This window comes from Abramis brama, assembly GCF_963993115.1.
Source record: "Abramis brama genome assembly, chromosome: 10".
Lineage (NCBI taxonomy): Eukaryota > Metazoa > Chordata > Actinopteri > Cypriniformes > Leuciscidae > Abramis > Abramis brama.
The window spans coordinates 3,748,620-3,775,469 of record NC_139972.1 but is presented as its reverse complement, the minus strand read 5'-3'; the positions used below and the strand labels follow the sequence as shown (position 1 = coordinate 3,775,469).

Below are 26,850 nucleotides of genomic sequence, written 5' to 3'. Positions count from 1 at the left end.
TACACCAAAAAAAAAGATAACATGTATGCCTTCATCTCCGAAAACATAATTTGTCTCTTACATTTTATAATGAACTCAGATAAACTCAGTGCCGACTCGTTTTCCATCAGTTCTTTTACGTGAATTGGAATGTGAGCAAAGGATTGTGGGAGATTGAAGGACACGAAGGATACACTTGATACATCCTTCAAAATGAGCTGAATTAAAGACACAAATGAAGTCTGTCTTAAAAAGATCCTTCAAACTGAGACGGCCTTCAGAGGCGCTTGATGACGAGGCAGTCGAGATATGCAGCCTTACTGGGACACAGACACGGTTTGAGAAACACTCGCAAATTATGTACAATATCCCAGAAATCAATCTGTGCCCCGTGATTTAAACACCTCTGATCTCTGAGTTTCTCTTTGTTCATGATTTAGACTGTAATGATTGCACTCAGTGTTACTTACTGATCATTTCTGACTCCAATTAATCTGTTCAGGTTAAACTCCTGCAGTGTCTCCTCTGAGGACAACAACACAAAAACTAAAGCTGACCACTGAGACGAGGAGAGTTTCACATCACGTAATCCTCTGCGGCTCATATGAGGTTCAGCTTCGTTCACTAGAGAAAGATCACCCAGTTCATTCAGACAGTGAAACAGATTGATGTATTTATCTGGAGAGGGATTCTCACTGATCTTCTCTTTAATATAGTCAACTGTTTTCTCATTGTTGTGAGAGATGTTTGCTGTCTGTGTCTTTAGTTCTTGTAAGAGACTCTGATTAGACTCCACTGACAGACCCAGAAGGAAACGAAGGAAAAGGTCCAGATGCCCATTTTTACTGTGTAAAGCCTCATCCACAGCTCTCTGATGGAGATCAGATAGTGAAACTTTGTTTCCATTAGTTGGTTTGGTAATCTGGTCAAACACATTGATGTTATTGTTGATAAAGGAGAGATGCACATATAGAGTTGCTAGATGTTCCTGAATGCTCAGATGAACAAAGCAGAAGACTTTCCCCTGATACAAGCCCAACTCTTCTCTGAAGATCTGAGTGCACAATCCTGAGTAAACTGATGCTTCTGCCTCATCAATGCCACACTCTCTCAGGTCTTCCTCATAGAAGATCAGGTTGCCTTTCACAAGCTGCTGATAAGCCAGTTTCCCCAGTTTGACAATCATGTCTTCATCTTTCACTTTCTTCTCATAGTCCTTCTCATGTTTGATGTTGGTCTGAATGAGCAGGAAGTGTGTGTACATTTGAGTGAGAGTCTTGGGAATCTCTCCTCTCTCTGCTTCACTCAACATCTTCTCTAGAACAGTGGCTGAGATCCAGCAGAACACTGGGATTTGACACATAATGAAGAGGCTCCTTGAGGACTTCAGGTGTGAGATGATCCTGTGGGCCAGACTCTGATCACTGATTTTCTTCCTGAAGTATTCCTCCTTCTGTGTGTCACTGAAGCCTCGTACCTCCGTCACTCGATGGACACACTCAGAGGGGACGAGATCTGCTGCTGCTGGTCTGGAGGTGATCCAGATGAGAGCAGAGGGAAGCAGATTCCCCACAATGAGGTTCGTCAGCAGCTCGTCCACTGAGGCTGATTCAGTCACATCACACAACCTCACATCACCCTGAAAATCCAGAGACAGACGACACTCATCCAGACCATCAAAGATGAACAACACTTTATACTCATCACTGGATATGTCCCCTTCTTTGGATTGAGGGAAAAAGAGATGAAGAAGATCTGAAAGACTGAGTGTTTTGTCCTTCATCAAGTTGAGCTCTCTGAAAGCAAGTGGAAATATGAGCTGGACGTCCTGATTCTCTTTCCCTTCAGCCCAGTCCAGGATGAACTTCTGAACAGAGACTGTTTTCCCAATGCCAGCGACTCCCTTTGTCAGCACAGTTCTGATGGGTTTGTCTTGTCCAGGTAAAGGTCTAAAGATGTCACTGCATTTGATCGGTGTGTCCTCTGTTTCTGCTCTCCTGGACTGTGTCTCAATCTGTCTCACCTCATGCTCATTATTGATCTCTCCACTTTCACTCTCTGTGATGTAGAGCTCTGTGTAGATCTCATTCAGGAGTGTTGGGTTTCCCTGCTTTGATATTCCCTCATACAAACACTCAAACTTCAGTCTCAGATTTGATCTCAATGTGTTGAGGACTTCAGCAGGTTTAGAGTCACGGCTGTAAGATTAAAATACCACATTATTACACAAGTTGGAGAAGTAAATAACCATATAACCATACATATTTTTTCTATATTTGCTGTATTATGGGACACAGAACATCATTAGATTTCTGAAATGTTTTAATCATTAATCGTGTTTGAGTGATGTTGCAATGCACATTACACACCTTAAATTAAACAAAAACAACAAAAGTCCTGCATTTTACCTGAAACCAGGAAACATGCTTTCATTAAAGTCTTGTGGTTGAATCACAGGCTTGTACACAGTTTTGTTTTTAACTGGTCTGGATTGAAGATTTGACCTTAAATAAAGAGGGTAAAGAATCAGACACACTGATATTGATGTAATTGTGTCATTAACTGAGTAACAGACCAACAGCTTTTACAGTGTGTGAATGTATTAACAATACAATACATAAGGCTTTACACAAGAGCACAATAGACAGGCCATTTATCTCCACTCTTAAACATTATTGGCAGCTCCATAGTCTCTATGACCTATGAGTCTCTAAAGAGCAGGGAGTGTTGTGCACTTTTGCTTTAATATCTATAACTCAGTGATGTTTTGCAAACTTTGATTACAATTATTTTGAGAAATTAACTTACTGGTTTGCAAATGTTAAGCATGATTCAAAAAAATTTACTAAAATGACTGAAAACCAGTAATATTATGAATTATGAATTCAAAACTAGGGCTGTGGCAGTTTTTTTTATCTTCCACAAGGGCAAGGCATTTAGGCTATGTTTGATATTGCGCTGCAAGAGAAATCGAAACTAAAATTACCCATGCGTGTGAATGCGCATTACAAATAAACTTGACACACTTTACCATGGCTAATAACAACAAGCACAAACTGTGTTAAAAAGAATTTGACGTACAAGTAAAAATGGTGACGTGCTCATGCAACCAGAGGGTGATGCTGCCAATATTGCACATAACAGCTGTCACAAAGAACCGGCAAAAGTAATGATTATGAATGTGTATAGAGACGCCTATAGAGAGAAATGCACATTTCATACGGAATAGCCTAAGCAGAGAGTATAGTCGGTTTCTTTTCGTTTGGAATTGCTTTGTTTAAAAGTAGACAATTCAAGCTTTCTATATGAAATAACTAATGGAATATTGTTAAATTCGCTGATAATTGGGTGACCAGATCACAAACCAGAATTCAAAGCCGACAAACCTTAAATTTATGGGCTCACGCACAACTCTCTCTTTCGCCATGAATCCAAACGTTTCCATTGCTGCGATGTAACATTTAATTGCTAACCTATTATTTATTTTGTAAACAAAGCTTTGTGCTTCACTTGTGTCATAAACAGCATTCACATACAAAAAATGTGTTTTGGCGGACCAAGTTGTCAAGGTTACTGGCACAGCCCAATTCAAAACAAACAAATTGAAAACAACTATAGAATTATAGGATGATTCAACTCAGGTGAACATCAACCACGATCACATGACTCTTTCAAAGGCACAATGGAGGAACCAATGTTTAGCTGACCTATAATGATAAACCACCTTAATGTACTCTAGTAACGGTACTCTTGCTTTGAAACATCACTGTTCTGATCAGACACTGTGAAGCTTTCAACAGATCTGAACCAGCGGTTAGAAAAAAACTGCTCAATTTTACACTCGATTTTATAAAGGTGGAAAAAATCTCAGCTTATATTTACTTGATGTCATTGCTAGTATTAGACTGACTGAGATATATTATGCGTCTAACTCAAAAGTGTCATACTATAAGCACATCTTTTATAAAAATGATACCTGAGATAAGGCCGTTTGTCTCCACTCTTAAACATTATTGGAGGCTTCATAGAGCCGTCACTCTTCACAGACACACAGCTGGACTCTGGGTTTGAGCTCTTCTGCTGGACTGAACTGGAACAGAGAACAGGTTCAGTTTAATCCTTTAGATTAAACTTTAGATCAGTGTCTTCATTCTTTATGATAGGAACCATATTAATATAAACACATTCTTTCATCAAAAATAACTTTGAAATAACTTTATGATCTTTTTATTTAATATTTCATGTTAGTTGTATAGTTTTGAAACAAAAACAATAGGCAATTTTTTTTCTGTAAACTCTGTAGGGGGGAGTGGGGGGTCTCTAGTCAACACTGATCGTGATGTAACACAATAATTAACAGCGTTTGTTGAAAGTACCTGCATCCTGGAGGAAAATCTCCATCTCTGGATCCTTGTGAATCGGCCATGATGAAGCTGCAGGAGAATCTGATGAGTTTGATCTCCTCCACTGACTCTGAATGAAGAAATATTCACACACTAAATTGAAGGTTTAGTCGATTAAAAATAAAAATAAAATCCCGACCCACCAAATACAAAAATCATCCAGCTTTAACGCCAAAAAGATGCATGGAAATTCCTTCTTAAACGTTAATAAAAACAACTTTGATACTGTTTTTTTCGTGTTTTTCCTGCGGCGGCAATAGGACTTTTATGTGTGTGACGAGAGAGAGAGAGACGCGCGTTCACGAGAGCACCACGACAGACACGGATCCAATAAATAAAAAAAACGTGTTTGTTGGCGTTTGTCTGTTAAACTTCTTAAGAATCACGAACAATACATAAGAAACATTTAAGTGAAAGAAACCCTTCATATCAAACAAACAATTACTTAAAATATCCTCTAGATATTCATATTAATATGAGAAAGTCACTCACAAAACACATGAACACTCACCTTGATCAAACTTATAATATAGGTCTACAGGTTCTCAATTCCTTCAGCTTTAACATCATAAAGATACACGGATATTCCTTCCTAAACGTTGATAAACACTTTGAAGCGTTTTTTTTCCGTGTCGTATTCATATTTTTCAGGCTCAAAATGGCAGCAGGAGAACTTACTTTTAGTGATGTTACGTCTGACACCGACGCTCCGAAGCTTGCTTCAAACTCGAACGGTCCTTGCCATAGACATCATATCTCTATATAATATCTATGGTCCTTGCAATGAACCACTGCACTGCTTCGGAGCTTGTATCATTACGTCACTAGTCACGTGAAGATGGCTGCGTTCCAAACCGCATACTCAATGAGTAGGTACTTAATTTCAATAAGTACTTACTTAACGAGCGCTAAAAGAGTAGGTACTTTATAGCCAGATCTCGTTGAGTATGAACAAAGAGTATAGAAGTAACAAGAGGCGAAACTCCGTTGCAGTTTTGACAACAGCCACTAGGTGGCGCTTCGGTAGCGTGGCCGCCATTTTGGACTGAACCAACGGCTTTACCGTTAGCACAACTACTGTACAGCATTAACATTATGTCTGGAAATAATTGGAAACAAAGAAAACAGTGTTCTGCCATCAACTGCAACAACTACCAGTGTACAACCAATCAACTACCATTTCATAGATTCCCCAAAGATCCAGAGAGGTAAAGTAGAAAAGGTTTTTATTAACTTTAAAGTGAGCTAACGTCAACGATAACAGGTGCTGTAACGTTAATGTAAGCTATCCCATAACCGCAGTAACAGTTTGCTAATGTTAACGTTATGTATTTGGTCGAAATTGTCAAGACTCGAAATGGGCTTTTTAAATCGCATACTTTCAGAGATATATGAACACCTAACCTGGCAAATGACCGCTTTATTAATTTATTGTTATCACTAAATTAACCCTTTAACTTTTTTTCGCATAAACATGAAAATCATTATCCAAACTTAATGGTTGTAATTCAAGAATGCTTTGGAATTTAGACCTATGGTTGGTCTTGTTTTAATTTGTCAGATTATTGTTGAAGTGAAATAAATTATGAAAGTGAAACAGAAAAAAGTTATATAAGTTTGAGTTTATTAAAATGTACAAATTTAAAATATAATTATTTATATTTTATATAAAATATATATATTACAAAATATATTTTACTCTAGAACTGCAAGAAAATGAAAGCAAAAAATCTGAACAAGTTGTGTTCCACATTTTAGGTTGATATGTTTGTTGTGGAGTAAAGGTGTTGCACAATGTATTTTATATTGCATGATCACATTTCATTGCTGTGTTTTCTTTTGTGTGAATTGCTGTGTTTTCTTTTGTTGATTGCTGTGTTTTTGCAGGCAGTATTCCTATAGCCACACCTCTATTTGTGATAATTCAATGAACTAATCAGTGATGGACTTTGGGGTGGAGCGGTGAATATGTTCCCCTATAAAAACGTAACCGTGACTGAGACTGATGGTGGCAGTATCGCGCATCCGTTACTGAAGTCAACAGCGAGAGCGAGAGAAGGAGAAACCACGTTGTGCTTGCATCAGAGAGTGAGTGTTTCACTTGCATTGAGACGGCTTATGGCTATTCGAGATTGCAGCACATTGTAGACGAGTAATCACAAAGTCGGTGATTCGCGGAGCACTGTCGGAGTAGCAGTGCGTGAGACGGGTTGATGACCGTATGCAAGAGACTACCGCGAGTGCTGAGGAGACGAGTGAATGATTGACGTGGTTATTCTGCCGTGAATATATTGGACTGGATAGCAGGCTTGCTGTCCAGTCATGCTGTGAGTACATTCTGACTTCTACTTGCGAGGTGTCTATTAAATCCAGATTATTGCCTCCTAACGGACGAGAACGAGCCGACGTTGCATAATTTTACTTGAGTGACTTTTGAATCGGCCGATATTTTAAGGAAGTTCTATTTTTAATTTAATAAACTCATAAATTGTTTATACATGAAGTAATGTGAGTTGGGCGTTGTATGCTGGCAGTTCTTTCTCTTCTGTGTTCCAGCATCGGGCTGATACTGGCCTCTATGAGGGACTGAGCGTGAATGGACGTCGGCTGTAACATAGATGTCTAGCAAAGACTGAGTTGAACTTTGACGGTCGCCTGGATTGGAGATCTGGACTTGGACTTGCTGCCCTCTTTTATTTTATTTGATTCATCTTTCTTACAGACAATTTTATTGTAATAAAATAGTTTTTCTACTGCTATTTTTGGGTGTTGTTTTCCACTGTTCCCTTCTCCGTTAAAGGACCTGGTTTTAATATTGAGTTCCTGGGGTCTCAGTTTCAACTCTAGGTGGCGTAGTCGGCTACAAAGTTTAAATATATCTCTTAGAGTCTTTTGGCCACTGACATAATTTGGCGTAGTCGGCAGGATCGGATACGGGAACGGTGGAACTTCACTTGATAGAATTTTTTTTTTTTTTTTTTTTTTTTTTTAAAAAAAGCTTAAAAAATGATGATGCCAGTGTTTCCTGGTGCCCCTTGGGTGCCAAAGTTTACGGGTACTGATTGTGATTTGAAGTATGGAGACTGGAAAGAACAAATGCAAGGGCTTTTAGAAGCCCAAGAAGTACCTGAAGCAAAGAAAGTTAAAATTGTAATGGGTGCCCTGGGTGGTGATGCAAAGCGGGAAATAAGTGTTTTGGCTGATGGAGATCGGGATAAGGCCAGTAAGATTTTTGAGCATTTAGACACCTTGTATGCTGGAGAAATACCTCTTCCTGTCCTTAGGTCACATTTTTTTAGTTGCAGACAGAGGCAAGATGAATCTTTTAAGACATTTGTGTTGCGATTACGAGAGCTTTATTGCAGGTTGTGGCGACGTAGTCCAGAAGGGGCCCTTGTGGAAGATCAACTGAAGGAGCAGTTGTTGTTGGGGTTGGAGGATGGACCTTTTCTGAGAGCCCTGAGAACGTATGCACGCCGAAACCCAGAAGGAACATTCGCAGATCTGCATCAAGAGGCTTTACTGTTGGAAGCAGAATACAGTCAACCAAGGTATGAACTGGCTTGTGCTGCTGTTAGTGGGCCTGGTAGGATTGATTCTCGCTCACAGGGGACTGATTGGAAAGCTGAATTAAAGCGAGAAATTCTGGAGGAAGTTAAAGGACAGATGTGAGAATTGACACAGGAAGTGATGAAGGAGCTGAAGTCGTCTAGTCCAGTGGCGCAATTAAATCATGCACAACCTAATTATGTACATTTCCAGCCACAAAATGTTTCTTCTAGGCGACGAAGGGGGCAGTCTTCCTCGAATATGTGGGATGCAGAGGGGAGGCCGATCTGCCGGCGCTGTCAACAGTCAGGACATATAGCAAGGTATTGCAAGGAAAGTGTGCTGCCTAATGGAGATTTAAACTAATTTGCCCTGCTGCAGAGGTCCAGGCGGTGGGGCCAGTAAAACCATCAGAAAATTCAAGGACCATTTCTTCTTTCATTGGTGGCTGTCCAATGGTGAGTGTCATGATTCAGGACATTGAGTGTACAGGACTTTTGGACACTGGCTCTCAAGTCACTCTGATGCAACAGAGTATGTTTGAGGAGAAGTTCCCTCAGTATAAGATGGGCCAAGCCCCTGTTTTGACTTTAAGAGCTGCAAATGGCCTTGAAATCCCCTATATTGGATATGCTGTGTTTGATTTTAATGTTGCTGGAGTCCAAGTTCCAGAGCGGGGTGTTGTCATTGTAAAAGATGAATTTTCTACGAATCCTTTAATAATTGGTATGAACGTGATTTCACAATGTTGGAGTGCTCTCTTTCAGAATGAGGGGCAGTCTTCATCGTTGTTTCAGAGTACCAGAGAACGACAAGCATGGCAGCAAGTTACGGCAGTTTGTCAACGTGTTGCGGCACGCATTCATGAAGATGGCTCACTGGGAAATGTGTGGCTGGCTAACAGACGAGGTGTACGTGTTCCACCAAGGAGTGAAATCATAGTCTGGGGACGTGCTCGAATGGGTCTGCGACAGCGTGATTACTGTGGACTTGTGGAGCCTGTGTCTGAACAACCTGTGGCTGCTGCACGAACAATTGCCATGGTAAGAGATGGTAAAATGCCTGTGAGACTCTGTAATATACATCCATACAGTGTTTTCGTAGGAAAATATCAGAAGCTTGGACGGATATATGAAGTCAATAGCCCTGATATTTATGGATGCAGAGACCTTGGATTAACGTTGGGTACTGAAGGCATTGTGGAGGTGAGTCTTACTGAAGCTAGCCCCATTGTAGAAGATGCATTTTCCCCAGGTATATGTCAATTTTCTCAAAGATCTGATTTGACCACACAGCAGTGCCAAGACCTTGATGCACTCTTGAGAAAATGGTCTAAAGTCTTTTCTGAGGGTGAAGAGGATGTGGGGTACACAGAGGTGGTACAGCATAGAATTCACACTGGAAATGTGCCTCCCATTCGGGAACGGTTTCGACCATTGCCTCCTATGATGTATCAAGAAATGAAGGCCTTGTTGGCTGACATGTTGGATAAGGGAGTCATTTCGGAGAGTGCTAGTCCATGGGCAGCCCCAGTGGTGATGGTGAAGAAAAAGGATGGGAGTTGGCGATTCTGTGTGGACTATAGGAAATTAAACGCCGTCACCCACAAAGATGCTTTTCCTCTTCCCAGAATTGAGGAGACTCTGACCACTTTGAAGAGGGCTGAGTGGTTCAGCACTCTGGATCTGGCAAGTGGGTACTGGCAGGTGGGTGTAGACCCAGAGGATCGTCCCAAGACTGCCTTCGCCACCCCTTTGGGGCTATACGAATTTCAGCGTATGCCTTTTGGTCTGTGCAATGGACCTGCCACATTTCAGCGGTTAATGCAGCGTTGTTTAAGTGGCTATTTAATAGACTTTTCTCTGGTGTACCTGGATGATATTATTGTGTACTCATTTGACTTTTCTACCCATCTTAGCCACCTTGAACAGATATTCCAGCGGCTGTCCCATTATGGGTTAAAATTAAGATCTGACAAGTGCCGGCTCTTCCAACAGCAGGTGAAGTTTCTTGGCCATGTGGTGGACAAGGCTGGCGTACATCCTGACCCTGAAAAGACAGCAGCAGTTCAAGACTGGCCTATCCCTACAACAGTCCGGGAGGTAAGGGCCTTTCTGGGCCTTGCAGGCTATTACAGGCGTTTTATTGCTAATTTTTCCAAAATCGCTCAACCTTTAAATGCTCTCTTGGTTGGCATTCCGGTAGATAAAAAGTCTGGTACACGTCAGATTGAGTGGACTTCTACATGCCAGGTTGCATTTGAGACCTTGAAGTCCTGCCTAACAAAAGCCCCTGTATTAGCCTATGCAGATTTCGCTTTACCATTTGTCCTGTATACAGATGCCAGTCACCAAGGGTTAGGTGCGGTCTTGTCACAAGTGCATGACGCACGGGAGCATGTGATCGCTTATGCTAGTCGAAGCCTTCACCCTGCAGAGAGAAATGATGCAAATTATAGTTCCTTTAAATTAGAGTTATTAGCATTGAAGTGGGCTGTAACAGAAAAATTTAGAGATTACCTGACTGGATCAAAGTTTACAGTGGTTACGGATAACAACCCTGTGGCCCATTTACAAACTGCTAAGCTCGGGGCTGTGGAACAACGCTGGGTGGCCCAACTAGCCAGTTATGACTTTATAGTGAAATATCGGGCGGGGAGGGAAAATGACAATGCCGACAGTTTGTCCCGATTACCTGTGCCCCCAACAGAGCAGAACCAGTTTGCAGAGGTCCAGCAGATTGATGCCAATGGAGGTGCCACCGCTCTTGGTGCTTTGGGGATTGAGTGGCGAGAGGCACAACAAGGGGATGAGGATCTTCAGGTGGTCATGCGGTATGTAAGGTCTGCCAGTGTACCAACTACCCTTGAGAGAAGAGCATTACCCCTGATTGCACAGCAGTTGCTTCGCCATGTATCACGACTTGTAACCCATGATGGAGTGTTGTACAAAAAGATGATTCATCCAAATACCCATGAGTGTCAATTGCAGATTGTTTGTCCAGCTGTCCAACAAGAGGAGGTGTGGAGGCGATATCATGAAGCATTGGCCCATGCAGGTGTTGAACGTACACTGACCAAAGTGCGGTCCCACTTCTATCGGCCCAAGATGGAGGAGATGATGCGAGGGTTCCATTCTGGGTGCGTCGCCTGCAGCCTGCAGAAGGGTAGGGATAGTCATAAGGCGCCCCTTAATCCTATCTCAGTGTCTTGTCCATTAGAGGTGGTGGCTTTAGACTTTTTGTCTTTAGGACGGCCTAGTGATAGCTACCAAAACATATTAGTTATGGTAGATATGTTTACGCGTTACGCATGGGCAGTTCCAACAAAAGATCAGACTGCCCAGACCACAGTGAGGGCCCTTTGGACTCATGTGGTGCAGACCTTTGGTTGCCCCTTGCGTTTCCATTCAGACAGAGGACCAAATTTCGAGTCAGAGTTGGTGCAGGAGTTATGCCAGTTATATGGAACGGCCAAAAGTCGAACTACTTCCTATCACCCTGCAGGGAATGGTAGGGTAGAAAGAGTTAATCAGACTTTGTTAAATATGCTCCGTACTTTGGAACAAGAGAAACAGGATAGGTGGCCTGACTTCCTCCCTGAGCTGATGCAAGCCTACAACAACACTGTACATAGCGCCACAGGTTTTGCTCCATCATATCTGATGTTTGGGCGTACAGTGAGGATCCCTGTAGATTTGGGGCTGGGTGTAGTGGTTGATCAGCAGAAGTGGGATCATAGAGGGTGGGTCCAAGATCATTACAAAAAGTTAAAGTGGGCCTACGCTGTAGCTAAGAATAAGATGGATCATGCTGCTGAGAAAATGAAACAGACTTATGATCGTGGGGCTAAGGATGTACCCTTGTTAGATGGTCAGCGAGTTTGGGTTAGGGACCGAAACAGGCAAGGTCGCGGAAAGCTGTGTGGCTGGTGGGGTCCAGTGCCCCATGTTGTAATAGGAACATTGGGAGAGACGGGGTTGTTGTATCGGGTAAGACCTGAAAAGGGAGGGAAGGAAAAGGTTCTGCACCGTAATGCACTTAAATTGTGTGCTGCTTCTGAAGTGGAAGTTTTAGCACCCCCTAGTACTCTTAATACTGTGCCTATAGTCATGGCTCAGGACCCTGTACCATATAGTGTTTGGGTTGCTCCGGCTTCTGAATCTGTAAATATGGGAAATGAGACTGTTAGACGATCTACACGTACAAATGTTGGACAGCGACCCATGAGATATAGAGAGTGAATTGAATAACTTTTGGCAGGGACTGCTTATATTTTACTGTGGGGGGGTGTTGTGGAGTAAAGGTGTTGCACAATGTATTTTATATTGCATGATCACATTTCATTGCTGTGTTTTCTTTTGTGTGAATTGCTGTGTTTTCTTTTGTTGATTGCTGTGTATTTGCAGGCAGTATTCCTATAGCCACACCTCTATTTGTGATAATTCAATGAACTAATCAGTGATGGACTTTGGGGTGGAGCGGTGAATATGTTCCCCTATAAAAACGTAACCGTGACTGAGACTGATGGTGGCAGTATCGCGCATCCGTTACTGAAGTCAACAGCGAGAGCGAGAGAAGGAGAAACCACGTTGTGCTTGCATCAGAGAGTGAGTGTTTCACTTGCATTGAGACGGCTTATGGCTATTCGAGATTGCAGCACATTGTAGACGAGTAATCACAAAGTCGGTGATTCGCGGAGCACTGTCGGAGTAGCAGTGCGTGAGACGGGTTGATGACCGTATGCAAGAGACTACCGCGAGTGCTGAGGAGACGAGTGAATGATTGACGTGGTTATTCTGCCGTGAATATATTGGACTGGATAGCAGGCTTGCTGTCCAGTCATGCTGTGAGTACATTCTGACTTCTACTTGCGAGGTGTCTATTAAATCCAGATTATTGCCTCCTAACGGACGAGAACGAGCCGACGTTGCATAATTTTACTTGAGTGACTTTTGAATCGGCCGATATTTTAAGGAAGTTCTATTTTTAATTTAATAAACTCATAAATTGTTTATACATGAAGTAATGTGAGTTGGGCGTCGTATGCTGGCAGTTCTTTCTCTTCTGTGTTCCAGCATCGGGCTGATACTGGCCTCTATGAGGGACTGAGCGTGAATGGACGTCGGCTGTAACATAGATGTCTAGCAAAGACTGAGTTGAACTTTGACGGTCGCCTGGATTGGAGATCTGGACTTGGACTTGCTGCCCTCTTTTATTTTATTTGATTCATCTTTCTTACAGACAATTTTATTGTAATAAAATAGTTTTTCTACTGCTATTTTTGGGTGTTGTTTTCCACTGTTCCCTTCTCCGTTAAAGGACCTGGTTTTAATATTGAGTTCCTGGGGTCTCAGTTTCAACTCTAGGTGGCGTAGTCGGCTACAAAGTTTAAATATATCTCTTATAGTCTTTTGGCCACTGACATGTTGATATTTCGCTTCCTCACCCTTTCTGCCGTGTGCTCTAACGTTACACGGTTTGGAGCTGCGCGCTCTTGCTCGCTCGCTCTAGATTCCGGGTGATTTTAGCTAATTTGTGGGCATCAGGGAGCCGCTATCAATATGCGGGAGACTCCCGGATCTTCCGGGAGACATGGGATGTCTGCTCTAGAGATATTAAAAACTAGAAACTACTTTTTAGTTCATTTAACCGCTTTTGAATTTGAACCGGTATCGTTCAATTCTATGACAGCTGTGTTGCGTTCAGTCCAAGATGGCGGAGCTGCAGCTCTGCGCATGGGTGAGTTTGTTGCAATGGAACGTTCTATTGAGTTTCGCCTCTTGGTACTTCTATACTCTTTGGTATGAATGCGAACCGGACATCTGCCATGTTTACGTTATCATGTGACCTATGACGCGTTATCACACGCGCAACAACTTAAAAGATTCGAACGGACACGTTTAATTCATCTATCTGTAAATATCTTGATATTGATTAAACTTGCTCATTTTGTGGTCTTTTTGAATAAACTGCTGCCCATTTATTTTGTGAATACATTTAGGGTTGATTTAAGTTCTTATATTTAACCCTACTAATGTGACCCACCGTTTTATCCTTAACGATATTATTTATTTTTATTACGAAATCCCAAAATTGTCATCTCTTGAATATGTTAATTTTATTTTATTTAATATCCAAACATTTTCATCCACAAGCCAAAGTGGCTCACTGCTTTATGTATTCCTCTTTTTCTTGTTGAATTTAACTCTCGTTTCATCCCTCAGGCCTATAAATAACAAAACAAAAAAAGCTTTTTTTTAAATGTATTATAATGAATTATTTAAGAATATATATTAAGATATTCAACCTTGTAGGTTCTTTATCCTGTGTAAAAAATCTCATATATGTATGCAAACCCATTATATATATATATATATATATATACCTCATAACATCAGTAACTCGACAGCCCTACCTAGAATGGTTTTCCTCAGCGTTTGTAAAGTCTGCACAAAGGGCAGCTGTGCGAAGATTCGCCTTTGGAGAAAACTGTTGATTTTGTACTCGAAAAATTTAAGTATCATTAATATTAAAAATTAATATTACCCCAGAATGAATTGCATTGCTATCCCACCCCAAAACATAAAATAATAACAAAGATAAATGCTGACCAATACTTAATTATATTACTTTTTACTGAAAATGATTTCAATAAAACAAACAAAATGTAATGTATATCATATGACATAGCTATGCATGATTTAATACACTCTAGATGTGTATATAATGAACATATCTACATTTTCTTTCAAACAATTAAATAAAACATTAATTAAATAATTATATTTTATTTACTGACAACAATGAGAAATATTAATAAATTAGTAAAAGAATGAATGAAAGTCACCATCACACAATAAACAAATGCATAAGTCAACACATGAAACAAAGCTTTATTCAAACTACAATCATGTATGTAGGCTACAGGCGCTGAACCCCACATCCTTCTGCCATCTCAACACAGCGGTTCCCATTCTGCGGCTTTATTCTGATGAATCAGCTGAGACCGCCAGAGGTGAGCCGTTCCCTCGTGCCGGAGGTTGTTGCGTGATGTGTTGTGCTTCACAATCTGAGGCAATAAGAGCAGGTGGAGTGATGGAGGGTCTCATAAGGGCAGGTGGAGTGATGGAGGGTCTCATCCATGGCACCGTTTCCAGGATTCAGCTCTGGGCTCCTCATCCTCAGTGCTCACACCAGCCTGCTGACATTTCAGATCCTACAAAATGCACAAACATAACACAAAAGCAGTAATTTTAACCGCACAATGTCATTTGATTTCAGTATTATTTAGAAGACAAAAACGTTTTTTTTCCACAAATGCCGCCATCATCTTTCCTTGCAGGTCCTGCTCCACCACAAAAGATCTGCAGCAAATGCACAGAAATCAAGAATCAGAAAGGTGCTGTAATAGCTCTGTTTGTAATTACAATAATTAAAATAAACTACAACTTAAGATTAAATAGTTGTTATTCATTTCTGTAGTATACTCACTCAAAGCCTTCATGAGCCACTCTCCACCAGATAAACACACATCTGTTCATCTGACCCTGTAACATCCAGACAAGATCCACGTTACCTCTGTGATTTATGAACTCAACACTACATTTACATGTTGAGGTTGTTTTAACTTTTTATCCAACATAAATGTTCCTCAACTACTAATGGACTAATTTATCAACTACTAATGGACAAATAAAATAGATAACTTATGTTTAACGTTAGTTACTTTATAGATTTGTTCTACATAATAGCACACATTCATCACTCAGATGTCTATTTCATGTTGTGATATTTCAAGATTTTCCTGTCAGATGTAAATAGACATTTAAAATAAGCGTCTTTAAGATGTATATGGCTTATGTAAATCCACTTTAGAGACGTAACTTACGTGTCTTTACTGGAGCTCCCCTGTTAGCTAACGTTATACATAAAACGTGTTTTTACAGCAAAATCACAACTATACTATACTGTGTAACGTCTTTACACCTTCAACAATTCAACAGTTTACTCTACAGTAGTTCAACACGTGCAATTTTAACAAAAGGAACCGTGTTTACTCACATTTGAAAGCACCCGCGTCGCAGATCTCTGCGATGTTTGATAATGACGTATCCTCTCGCGTGGCCTCCTGGGATAGAAGAGTATCCATCGGTTGAGCACTCGAAAATCTGGCCGGAAGCAGTAAGCCATCCGGGAACTTCTCGCCTACTCTTTTATGAATACTGATGTTTCGAACTGCTTCCTTCACGTACTGTTTTCGCCTACTATATAGTAGGAAAGTAGGCATATTCGAACGCACTTAAGTCCGAATCTCGCGATAGTTAGTACGTCACCCAGGTAATTCTCGCCTACTCTTTTGGATTCGTACATACTTTTTCGCTTGCCTACTCTTTTTCCCATACTAAATAGTAGGGAAGTATGCGGTTTGGAACGCAGCAAATGACTTCTTCTTCTTCTTCTTCTTCTGTTAAGTTTTATGGCAGTTTACAGTCAAAGTGTATTACCGCCATCTACTGGACTGAGGTGCAATCAAATGGATGTCATTCACAAAAAAAAAAAAAAAAACAAATTCACATCCTATTTGCTACTTGTGTTTCTTTGATAAATGTTATCATAGCATTAGTGATGTTTTCTGATCTAGGCTCACATAATAAAATTTCTAAAGAAAATGTTTTATTTACTGCATTCACTTCCCTCTTCAGTTTCTCTCTTTGTCTGGAATATCTTATGCACCTTAAAAGAACATGATCTACATCCTCTCTCACTCCACAATTCTCACATTTCCCAGATGGATGTTTATGTACAAGCGTACAACAAATTATACACATGTACAACAAATGTATAAGCTGTTATTTAAACCAGTATGGCCTATTCTCAGTCTTGTAAACCAAACCTCTTCCTGTCTGTTTGAATAACTATATTTGCAACTTGAGATATATTTTTGTATATTGTATAAGTGTCTACCTTTTTTATCCTTATCCCATTCAGCTTGCCATATTTTATTAACTTTGTGATTAATGAGTACCTTAACTTCTGATTTACTGAGTGAAATGCTTAATTGAATGTCCTCTTCTTTAGTAGCCTCTTTTGCCAGCCTGTCTGCTTCCTCATTACCACCACCTCCTTTATAGGCAGGAACCCATACAAACTGGATTAATATTCCCTGTTGACTAATTGCAAATATGATATTATTAATTTCATTCAATAAGTCCTGTCGGCATGATGATTCTCCATTTTGAATGGAAGTGAGAGATGACAGAATCAGAACAAATAACTGCCTTAGGGGGCCTAACTTCTTCTATCCAATGCAATGCAATATTAATGGCTGTCATTTCTGCTGCAAATATGGACAAATGATCTGATGTTCTCTTTTTAATTGAGATTTTATAATCAGGGATGTAAGCTGCAATACCCGTTTTACCCTCTGAATCTTTAGATGCATCTGTATAAATCTGTGTTGTATTATAGTACCTACTTTCTAAATATTGCTCTATGTTCTGATACACTCCTCTATATATATCTATCTCTCTGGTTTCCATGTTCACCATAGGGGAGCAGAACAGCCAAGGTGGAGTTGATACCAGGGGTACTGTCTTACTACAAGTGATATCATCTATTTCCATTTGATTTGCTAGTTTATTACCAACCCAACCAAAGCTACAAATCTGGGTTCTACCATACTCCCAACACTCATTAAGAACTTTCTTAGTAGGGTGTGATTCATCATGTCCATTTAAATTAATCCAGTACGCCATACTCAATTTAAGACGTCTGAGGCTTAAAGGTATTTCTCCTGTTTTTACTTGCAACGCTGGTATGGAAGAGGTGCTAAATGCTCCGCAACATATCCTCAAACTTTTAGCCTGCATTCTATTGATTTCACTAAGCAATGTCTTAGATGCTGAAAGATACACAATACATCCATAATCCAAAACCGATCTTATCAATGCAGTATATATTATTTTAAGGGATATCCCTGAAGCTCCCCAGTTGTATCCTGATAAACATTTCAGAACATTAATGCCTTTTTTGGACTTCTCAATTGTTTTCTGAATGTGTTCCTTAAATGTTAGTTTGACATCAAACCACACTCCCAAATACCTAATAATATTAACTTGCTTTAAGGACTGGTTATACAGCTTAAGCTCTAGTATGGAACTTACTCTTTTCCTTGAAAAACAAATAAATCGAGTCTTCTCTACAGACAAATGAAAACCCCACTCACATACCCATTTTTCTACCTTACTGACTGCTAGTTGCATCTTAATTCTAATATTATCAATATTGCGTCCTTTTATCCACAGAGCTCCATCATCAGCATATAATGCTCTATTGATTCTAATGTCATCTATTGTATCGAAAACATCATTAATCATAATATTAAACAGTACTGGACTGCATACACTACCATTGGCGTTCCATTTTCTATTGAATAGATGTTCGAGAAGTTAACCCCAACTCTTACTTCTATTGTTCTATCCTTTAGAAAGTCTCTGATCCAGTTAAACATCTTGCCACCAATACCCATCCTATTCAACTTAATTAACAGTCCCTCTTTCCATAGCATATCATATGCTTTCTCTAGATCAAAGAATGTTGCTAAAACTGATTCTTTATTGGCTTGCGCTTTCCTTATTTCATTTTCTAAACATACAACAGGGTCCATTGTAGTACGTCCACTACGGAACCCGCTCTGATATGGGGAAACAATATCTCTTTTTTCAATTTCATATACTAGTCTTCTAGTGATCATCTTTTCCATAAGCTTACATAAATTGGATGTTATTGCTATTGGCCTATAACTTTTAACTTCAGTCTTATCCTTTCCTGGTTTTCCAATAGGAATCACTACAGAATGTTTCCAACACAAAGGCAATCTTCCTTGTTCCCAAATCTTATTATAAAGACTTAAGATTACATGTTTAGCTACATCATCAACTTCATCAATCATTTTATAACATATACCATCTTTCCCTGGTGAAGTATTCCTAACCCCATTTAACACTCTCTTAAGCTCAAATAATGTAAAATCCTTATTATGACCGCCGCTAGCGTAGCTAGCGAAAGCGGTCATATAGGGATTGTCAAAGTTTTTTTTTTTTTTTTTTTTCGTCACCTTACTGAATTTTCCGTCAACGATACCAGGGACACCGAAACACCGGGGAACATGAAATTTGGTGGGCATGTAGCCCCACTAGACTTGTACGGAAAAATTTCGTTTGGTCCCCGGGGGCCACTCCCCCCCCGCGCTGGGCCCCCCCAAACCCAAAAAAATTCAGTTTATCCTAAATAACTACCTGAACCGTGGCACCGAGGATGAAGAATTTTTTATGGTATGTTGGTCTACTAGACTTTTACGGAAAAATTTCGTTTGGTCCCCGGGGGCCACTTCCCCCCCCGCGCTGGGGCCCCCGTGAATTTTTCGTCAACGATACCAGGGACACCGAAACACCGGGGAACATGAAATTTGGTGGGCATGTAGCCCCACTAGATTTGTACGGAAAAATTTCGTTTGGTCCCCGGGGGCCACTCCCCCCCCGCGCTGGGCCCCCCCAAACCCAAAAAAATGCAGTTTTTCCTAAATAACTACCTGAACCGTGGCACCGAGGATGAAGAATTTTTTATGGTATGTTGGTCTACTAGACTTTTACGGAAAAATTTCGTTTGGTCCCCGGGGGCCACTTCCCCCCCCGCGCTGGGGCCCCCGTGAATTTTTCGTCAACGATACCAGGGACACCGAAACACCGGGGAACATGAAATTTGGTGGGCATGTAGCCCCACTAGACTTGTACGGAAAAATTTCGTTTGGTCCCCGGGGGCCACTCCCCCCCCGCGCTGGGCCCCCCCAAACCCAAAAAAAATGCAGTTTTTCCTAAATAACTACCTGAACCGTGGCACCGAGGATGAAGAATTTTTTATGGTATGTTGGTCTACTAGACTTTTACGGAAAAATTTCGTTTGGTCCCCGGGGGCCACTTCCCCCCCCGCGCTGGGGCCCCCGTGAATTTTTCGTCAACGATACCAGGGACACCGAAACACCGGGGAACATGAAATTTGGTGGGCATGTAGCCCCACTAGACTTGTACGGAAAAATTTCGTTTGGTCCCCGGGGGCCACTCCCCCCCCGCGCTGGGCCCCCCCAAACCCAAAAAAATGCAGTTTTTCCTAAATAACTACCTGAACCGTGGCACCGAGGATGAAGAATTTTTTATGGTATGTTGGTCTACTAGACTTTTACGGAAAAATTTCGTTTGGTCCCCGGGGGCCACTTCCCCCCCCGCGCTGGGGCCCCCGTGAATTTTTCGTCAACGATACCAGGGACACCGAAACACCGGGGAACATGAAATTTGGTGGGCATGTAGCCCCACTAGACTTGTACAGAAAAATTTCGTTTGGTCCCCGGGGGCCACTCCCCCCCCGCGCTGGGCCCCCCCAAACCCAAAAAAATGCAGTTTTTCCTAAATAACTACCTGAACCGTGGCACCGAGGATGAAGAATTTTTTATGGTATGTTGGTCTTAAGGGCCCACATCAACCTAGCCCATAATCGATTGTCAAAGTTTTTTTTTTTTTTTTTTTCGTCATCTACTGAATTTTTTCGTCAACGATACCAGGGACACCGAAACACCGGGGAACATGAAATTTGGTGGGCATGTAGCCCCACTAGACTTTTACGGAAAAATTTCGTTTGGTCCCCGGGGGCCACTCCCCCCCCCCGCACTGGGCCCCCCCAAACCCAAAAAATGCAGTTTTTCCTAAATAACTACCTGAACCGTGGCACCGAGGATGAAGAAATTTTTATGGTATGTTGCTCTTAAGGGCCCACATCAACCTAGCCCATAATCACTCATTTGTGATTTGCGCCCCTCCCATAAAAAATGAAAATGCAATATTATTCTGCTATAATCGCCCCTATCTTCAGTTGAGATGTTCAGAACTGCACCATATTTCATGTGTATGATTAACTTGACATCCTCTGGGGGTATGCGAAGTTTCGTAGAATTTCATCCATGGGGGGGTATAAAATAAATTCATTTATGTGCACATTTAGTGACTGTACACTCATCGGCCTGTAGATGGTGGTGTTGAGCGAAGGGTTGCTGGTTTAGGATGACACTGTCACACACACACATGCAGGAATACAAACAAACGCAAGCATGCACACACACTGACATCCACACGCACAGACACACACCCATACACACACATACAAATCCACATGCACAGACACACACACACGCACACACATGTACGCACGCATACATACACGCACAGACACACACAGACAGAGACACACACATACACAAACACACACACATACACACACACACAGACACACACACACAGACAGACATGCACATACTACTACTTTTTTTAGGTATATACATAAACACGCAATACAGACAAATTGCTCCACGTCATTTATTTTTGTGGAAAGCCAGTGCAGGCCTGAGCGGCGGTCATATTTTGTACCGCCATGCGGTACATCTAGTTAAGTACATTTTCACTTATTTCCTTCTTTTCCAGTAACCCTTTATTTTCATCTATTACTTTAACTCTCCAAGATAATTCTAGTTTTTTGAGCTATGGACCTTAACAAAACCTTTCGCAAGCATCTCTGCTTTCTCTTGATTTGTTACTGCCTCCACATCATTGTTTTTAATCACAGGTAGAGAAAATTCCCTTCTAATGCCTCCCATCTTTTTAATCATGCTCCAAACATCACTTGACTTCTGCCCTTATTTTACAACAAAAGTTCTGCCAATATTTCCTTTTAGCTTCTTTTATGATTCTTTTAACTTTTGAGTTTGATTTTTTTGTATTCCATTAAATTGGTATAGGAATGATTTGATTTAACAATTTTGAAAGCTTTATTTCTAACTTGAATTGCTTCCTTACAATCAACTGACCACCAAGGTACCATTCTCTTATTCCTCATCCCAGAAGATTTGCCAAACACCTCCTCTGCTGTCTTACACAATATATTTGTAATTATTGAATTTAACTCATCAGCATTACTCATATCTGACATTATTCCCATCAGCCTAGCACTTGCCTTCATGCAATATAACCCCCAGTTTGCTTCTCTCATTTTCCATCTTGGAAACCAATTCTCTTCAAGGCACACATTTTGATTCCTAATACTTAACCAAATAATACAGTGATCACTGCCAAGAGAATTTTCATTAACCTCCCACTCACTTACCCCTGCTATCTGATTCGATACTATTGTGAGATCTATTGCAGACTCTGTTCCATGAGATGCATCAAACCTAGTGTTCCTTCCATCATTTAAACAAACCAACTTATAATCATCCATAAACATCCATTTCCATCTATCTTAGTACCTCCCCACAAAGTGTTATGTGCATTAAAATCTCCACATATTACTAACTTTCCATCTCCTCCCTCACACATACCATCTAGCACAGTGGTTCTCAACTCCAGTCCTCGGGACCCACTGCTCTGCACATTTTGTATGTCTCTCTTATCTGACACACTCAAATCAGTTCATGAAGTCTCTCCTAATGAGCTGATGATCTGATTCAGGTGTGTTAAATAAGGGAGACATACAATATGTGCAGAGCAGTGGGTCCCGAGGACTGGAGTTGAGAACCACTGGCATCTCTCTTAAGATTTTTTTACAAGGGTTATAGAAGTTAACAATTTTAATTATTAGTTTTACTTACCCAAATCTCAACCATAACTGCTTCAATCTCTTTATCTATATTTAAATTTCTTGAAGCCGTTTGGTGCGTTTTGCTTTCATCCAAAATATGATACATTCAAACGCGATCGCTTGCAAAATATGATACATTCAAACGCGATCACGCTCAAATATAAAACATTATGGTTACCATAAACATATCTATGTTTGAGCAGATATCCACAAACACAGTAAACACGGGTCTAAATATTATAATATTCCCCATATATCTAGCAACAGTTCAACTGCAACGTGACATGTATGCAACAATAACAAACTAGGCTATGTAAGAATTTCTTACCTTATCTTTCTTGTCTTCAGATCGCGTTCTTCTTCTTCTGAGGTAGCCTAAATCCAATGTAAGCTCAGGCACGTCTTTCAAACTCGACGAAAAGTGAAGTGAAGTGTTTTGTTGTTGAGGTAACGAGCGCGTTCGCGTTCCATGTGGAGATTTGCATGTGAATATCTTTTGCGCGAGTAGGCGTGGCCAAATTAACTGTAATGAGCAAGCGTTTGAGAAGCTGGACATCTTGTTGGTTTTATACAAATTACGTAAACAGAGAATATTTGTTTTCGTTTTGAATCCGATTATTTAAAAGTACACACTTAAATGTTTATAAAGGTATATGGCTCATAAATGTGTGACAAGTATTCGCTGAGTTTTGTTTCAGTTTATAGACGTGCTCAAGAAAAAAAAGTTCACCGCGACAGAGAGGCAGAACGCACACCCTGTTTATTTTCTTTATTTTACAAAAGCACAATGTTTTGATTTGATTGTAAGTGGACACATACAAAAGGAGAAATATCACAGATTCTTTTTTTATATTTCTTTTTTCTGTATGACCATAAATGATGGAGTAATTTAAGTTTATAGTGCTACAATGTGGAGAAAATCCGGCAAAACGCGCCCGCGCGTTTGTCGACCTCAGAGGGTTAATTAATCCCCTGCTGAATGAATGTGGCCACTCCACCTCCTGCAGTATCCCTGTCTTTACGTATTGCTGTGTATCCATATATTATGAAATCAAGTGATGGATCCAGGTTTCCTGTATACATATAATGTTTGGTTTGACATCTTGTTCCTCAATAAAGTGTTTTAATTCCTGACCATTAGCGACTAAACTTCTAGCATTCCACTGCAGAATAGCTAAAGTCATTACTAACTGCCACATGATGCTTGACTATCAGATACCCCTAATACCATGTTATGAATGGAGTCCACTGATAAATCATGAATATCTAGATACTTTTCGGCTGCTTTTTTGATTATTTTAATTCTATCACTTCTACTTGTTACTTGGGCTGAACAATTAACCACTTCCACCATAAAAGCAATGAATTTTTTTTATCCACAATTAAAGTATCTTCAGAGACTTTACAGCATTTCTGAGTCGTTTGAGCTTGATTAGGGGGTACATCTACAGGTGCCATACCTATTTTAACCCTTGACTTTTCTTGGTTTCCTTCGTCAACCTTTTTAATGGCTTCAGCATAAGTAATACTCTCTTTCACCTTAATATTTTGCACTTGAACTGCTCTTTTATGCATCTCACATCCTTTGTAGGCCGCACTGCGTTCACCTCCGCAGTTACAGCACTTGATTTTTGTTTCTTTTTCACATTTACCATATTCGTGCTCACTCCACATTTAGTGCATCTAGTTTTTGACTTGCACGCAGAAGAAATATGCCCATATCGCTGACATTTAAAGCATCTTATTGGTGGGGGAATATAAGGCCTCGTCAAATAACTTACATACCCAATCATGATTCGTTCAGGCATCTTAACCTCATCCAATACTAACAGGACAGACAAACTTGGTCCTTTAGTTCCATTCCTAAGTATTGGCAAGCGCTTAACTTTGTTGATTCTCACGCCTTTTACATTGTTTTTAACATCATCTTCCGACAAGTCGGTCGAAACACCTGATATCACCACCATTATTTTATCCCTTTCTTCCCAGTCTTGGGCTTTTACGCTTTTCCCCATTAAGGTTTTAAGCTTCATCAATCCCATTCTCTGATCTCTATCTTGACACACAACTAACAGGTTACCATCTTTTAACGTTCTGACTGAGCGAACTTCACCTACTTGCTTGTAAATGGCTTCACTGACTTTCAATGGGTTTATTGTACAAGGGGTTTGAAATCGGATCACAACTTTAACATCATTCCTCACTCTTTTCACTTCATCTTGTTTAGTTTTCCCTTTTCTTTTCTTCGATGCTCTTTGAACCAAATTCCATTTACCTGACTCATCGTCATCTACAGTACTCTCATTGTCATTCTCCTCTGACAACTCCTCCAAATTATTTTCACCTTCATCTAATCCTAACAATCCATGATCGCACCTCAGTCCACCAAACGCCATTTTCCAGCGCCACCTCGCTCTGCACGCGCGAGTCAGTGAACGCGAGACCGTTTCTGTCTGCTGAATGTGCCTCCCTTTAAACAATCTCAGTGCTGATTGGTCAACATTAATACACTTCAGTTCAACAGAACACCTCATTTGAGTAAAGGAAAACAGTACAAATGATAAAGAAACAAAGAATGTTGGTACATTTTGTTACATCACATTGTCAAATAAACAAAAACAAAATATCAAAAGCATATATTTTAATACTCTGCAATTTTCAAAATAAGGCGTATTTTTAAGGCATATTTTAAGGGGTCCCTACATGTGTAAATTACGTTACAAATTTACAAACTGTCTTTGACATTTGTATAGGCTATATGACAAATAAACTTAACTCAAAGCAAATTCCACTTAAATGTTACAAGTTTGCATCCCTTTAATATTCAGTTGTTTATCTCCCTTTGATATAATTACATACAGTATTATAGCCTATGAAGTATTATTATAGCAAAACCGTTGACAGTGGAATTTGTAGATGTGTTAAATAACTTTACGGTGTCCAGCAATCGATTTAAATAGTACACTGGGTTTAATTTGTCATTTAATGATCTAATATGTGTTGTTAGTGCCGAGAAATTTCACATGAATAAATACTTAGATCCAACTATTGTAGGGTGAATTGCCCTAATGTGGGACACTGCCTAATGTGGGACACCTAAGGTCTAGTGTTTGTACGTCCCCCATAAATACATGAATGACAGTGAAACTATGGGTTAGACAAAGCTGTGGTGTCATGTGATCAAAATCACGTGACCTATCAAATGTCCAATCATATTTGAGGGTGGAGCAATCATCAAACAGGAGGCACCTTGTGTGAAGACCATCCGAAGGCCAGTGACATATGCTGCGTTCCAAACCACATACTTCCCTACTATTTAGTATGGGAAAAAGAGTAGGCGAGCGAAAAAGTATGTACGAATCCAAAAGAGTAGGCGAGAATTACCTGGGTGACGTACGGATTATCGCGAGATTCGGACTTAAGTGCGTCCGAATATGCCTACTTTCCTACTATATAGTAGGCGAAAACAGTACGTGAAGGAAGCAGTACGTTCGAAACATCAGTATTTATAAAAGAGTAGGCGAGAAGTTCCCGGATGGCTTACTGCTTCCGGCCAGATTTTTGAGTGCTCATCCGATGGATACTCTTCTATCCCAGGAGGCCACACGAGAGGATATGTCATTACCAAACATCGTAGAGATCGGCGACGCGGGTGCTTTCAAATGCGAGTAAACACGGTTCCTTTTGTTAAAATTGCATGTGTTGAACTACTGTAGAGTAAACTGTTGAAGTGTTGGAGGTGTAAAGACGTTACACAGTATAGTATAGTTGTGATTTTGCTGTAAAAACACGTTTTATTATGTATAACGTAAGCTAACAGGGGAGCTCCAGTAAGGACACGTAAGTTACGTCTCTAAAGTGGATTTACATAAACAAACCATACATCAAAGACACTTATTTTAAATGTCTATTTACATCTGACAGGAAAATCTTGAAATATCACAACATGAAATAGACATCTGAGTGATAAATGTGTGCTATTATGTAGAACAAATCTATAAAGTAACTAACGTTAAACATAAGTTATCTATTTTATTTGTCCATTAGTAGTTGATAAATTGAGGAACATTTATGTTGGATAAAAAGTTAAAACAACCTCAGCATGTAAATGTAGTGTTGAGCTCATAAATCAGAGGTAATGTGGATCTTGTCTGGATGTTTCAGGGTCAGATGAACAGATGTGTGTTTATCCGGTGGAGAGTGGCTCGTGAAGCTGAATGCTGCCATCAAAGGCTTTGAG

At 40.4% G+C, this 26,850-nt stretch overlaps 2 protein-coding genes and 1 long non-coding RNA gene across 3 annotated transcripts in view; all 3 read right to left on the bottom strand.

Annotated features, from left to right (window-relative positions):
• Positions 1 to 26,850, bottom strand: part of LOC311091343 (uncharacterized protein) — a 530,654-nt gene that overhangs the window by 20,075 nt on the left and 483,729 nt on the right. The gene's annotated exons all lie outside the window — the stretch shown is intronic.
• On the bottom strand, positions 257 to 2,484 carry LOC311091227 (NLR family CARD domain-containing protein 3-like; the record flags this gene model as incomplete). Its single annotated transcript, XM_084127048.1, has 3 exons — positions 2,388 to 2,484; positions 450 to 2,177; positions 257 to 299 (listed from the first exon to the last, which is right to left on the bottom strand). Exons 1-3 carry the CDS (start codon positions 2,402 to 2,404, stop codon positions 257 to 259), a joined length of 1,788 nt encoding a protein of 595 aa, XP_083983174.1. The 5' UTR covers positions 2,405 to 2,484.
• On the bottom strand, positions 14,805 to 16,376 carry LOC311091407. Its single transcript, XR_014608074.1, has 3 exons — positions 15,993 to 16,376; positions 15,423 to 15,478; positions 14,805 to 15,147 (listed from the first exon to the last, which is right to left on the bottom strand). It is a non-coding gene; the product is annotated as an uncharacterized lncRNA (long non-coding RNA).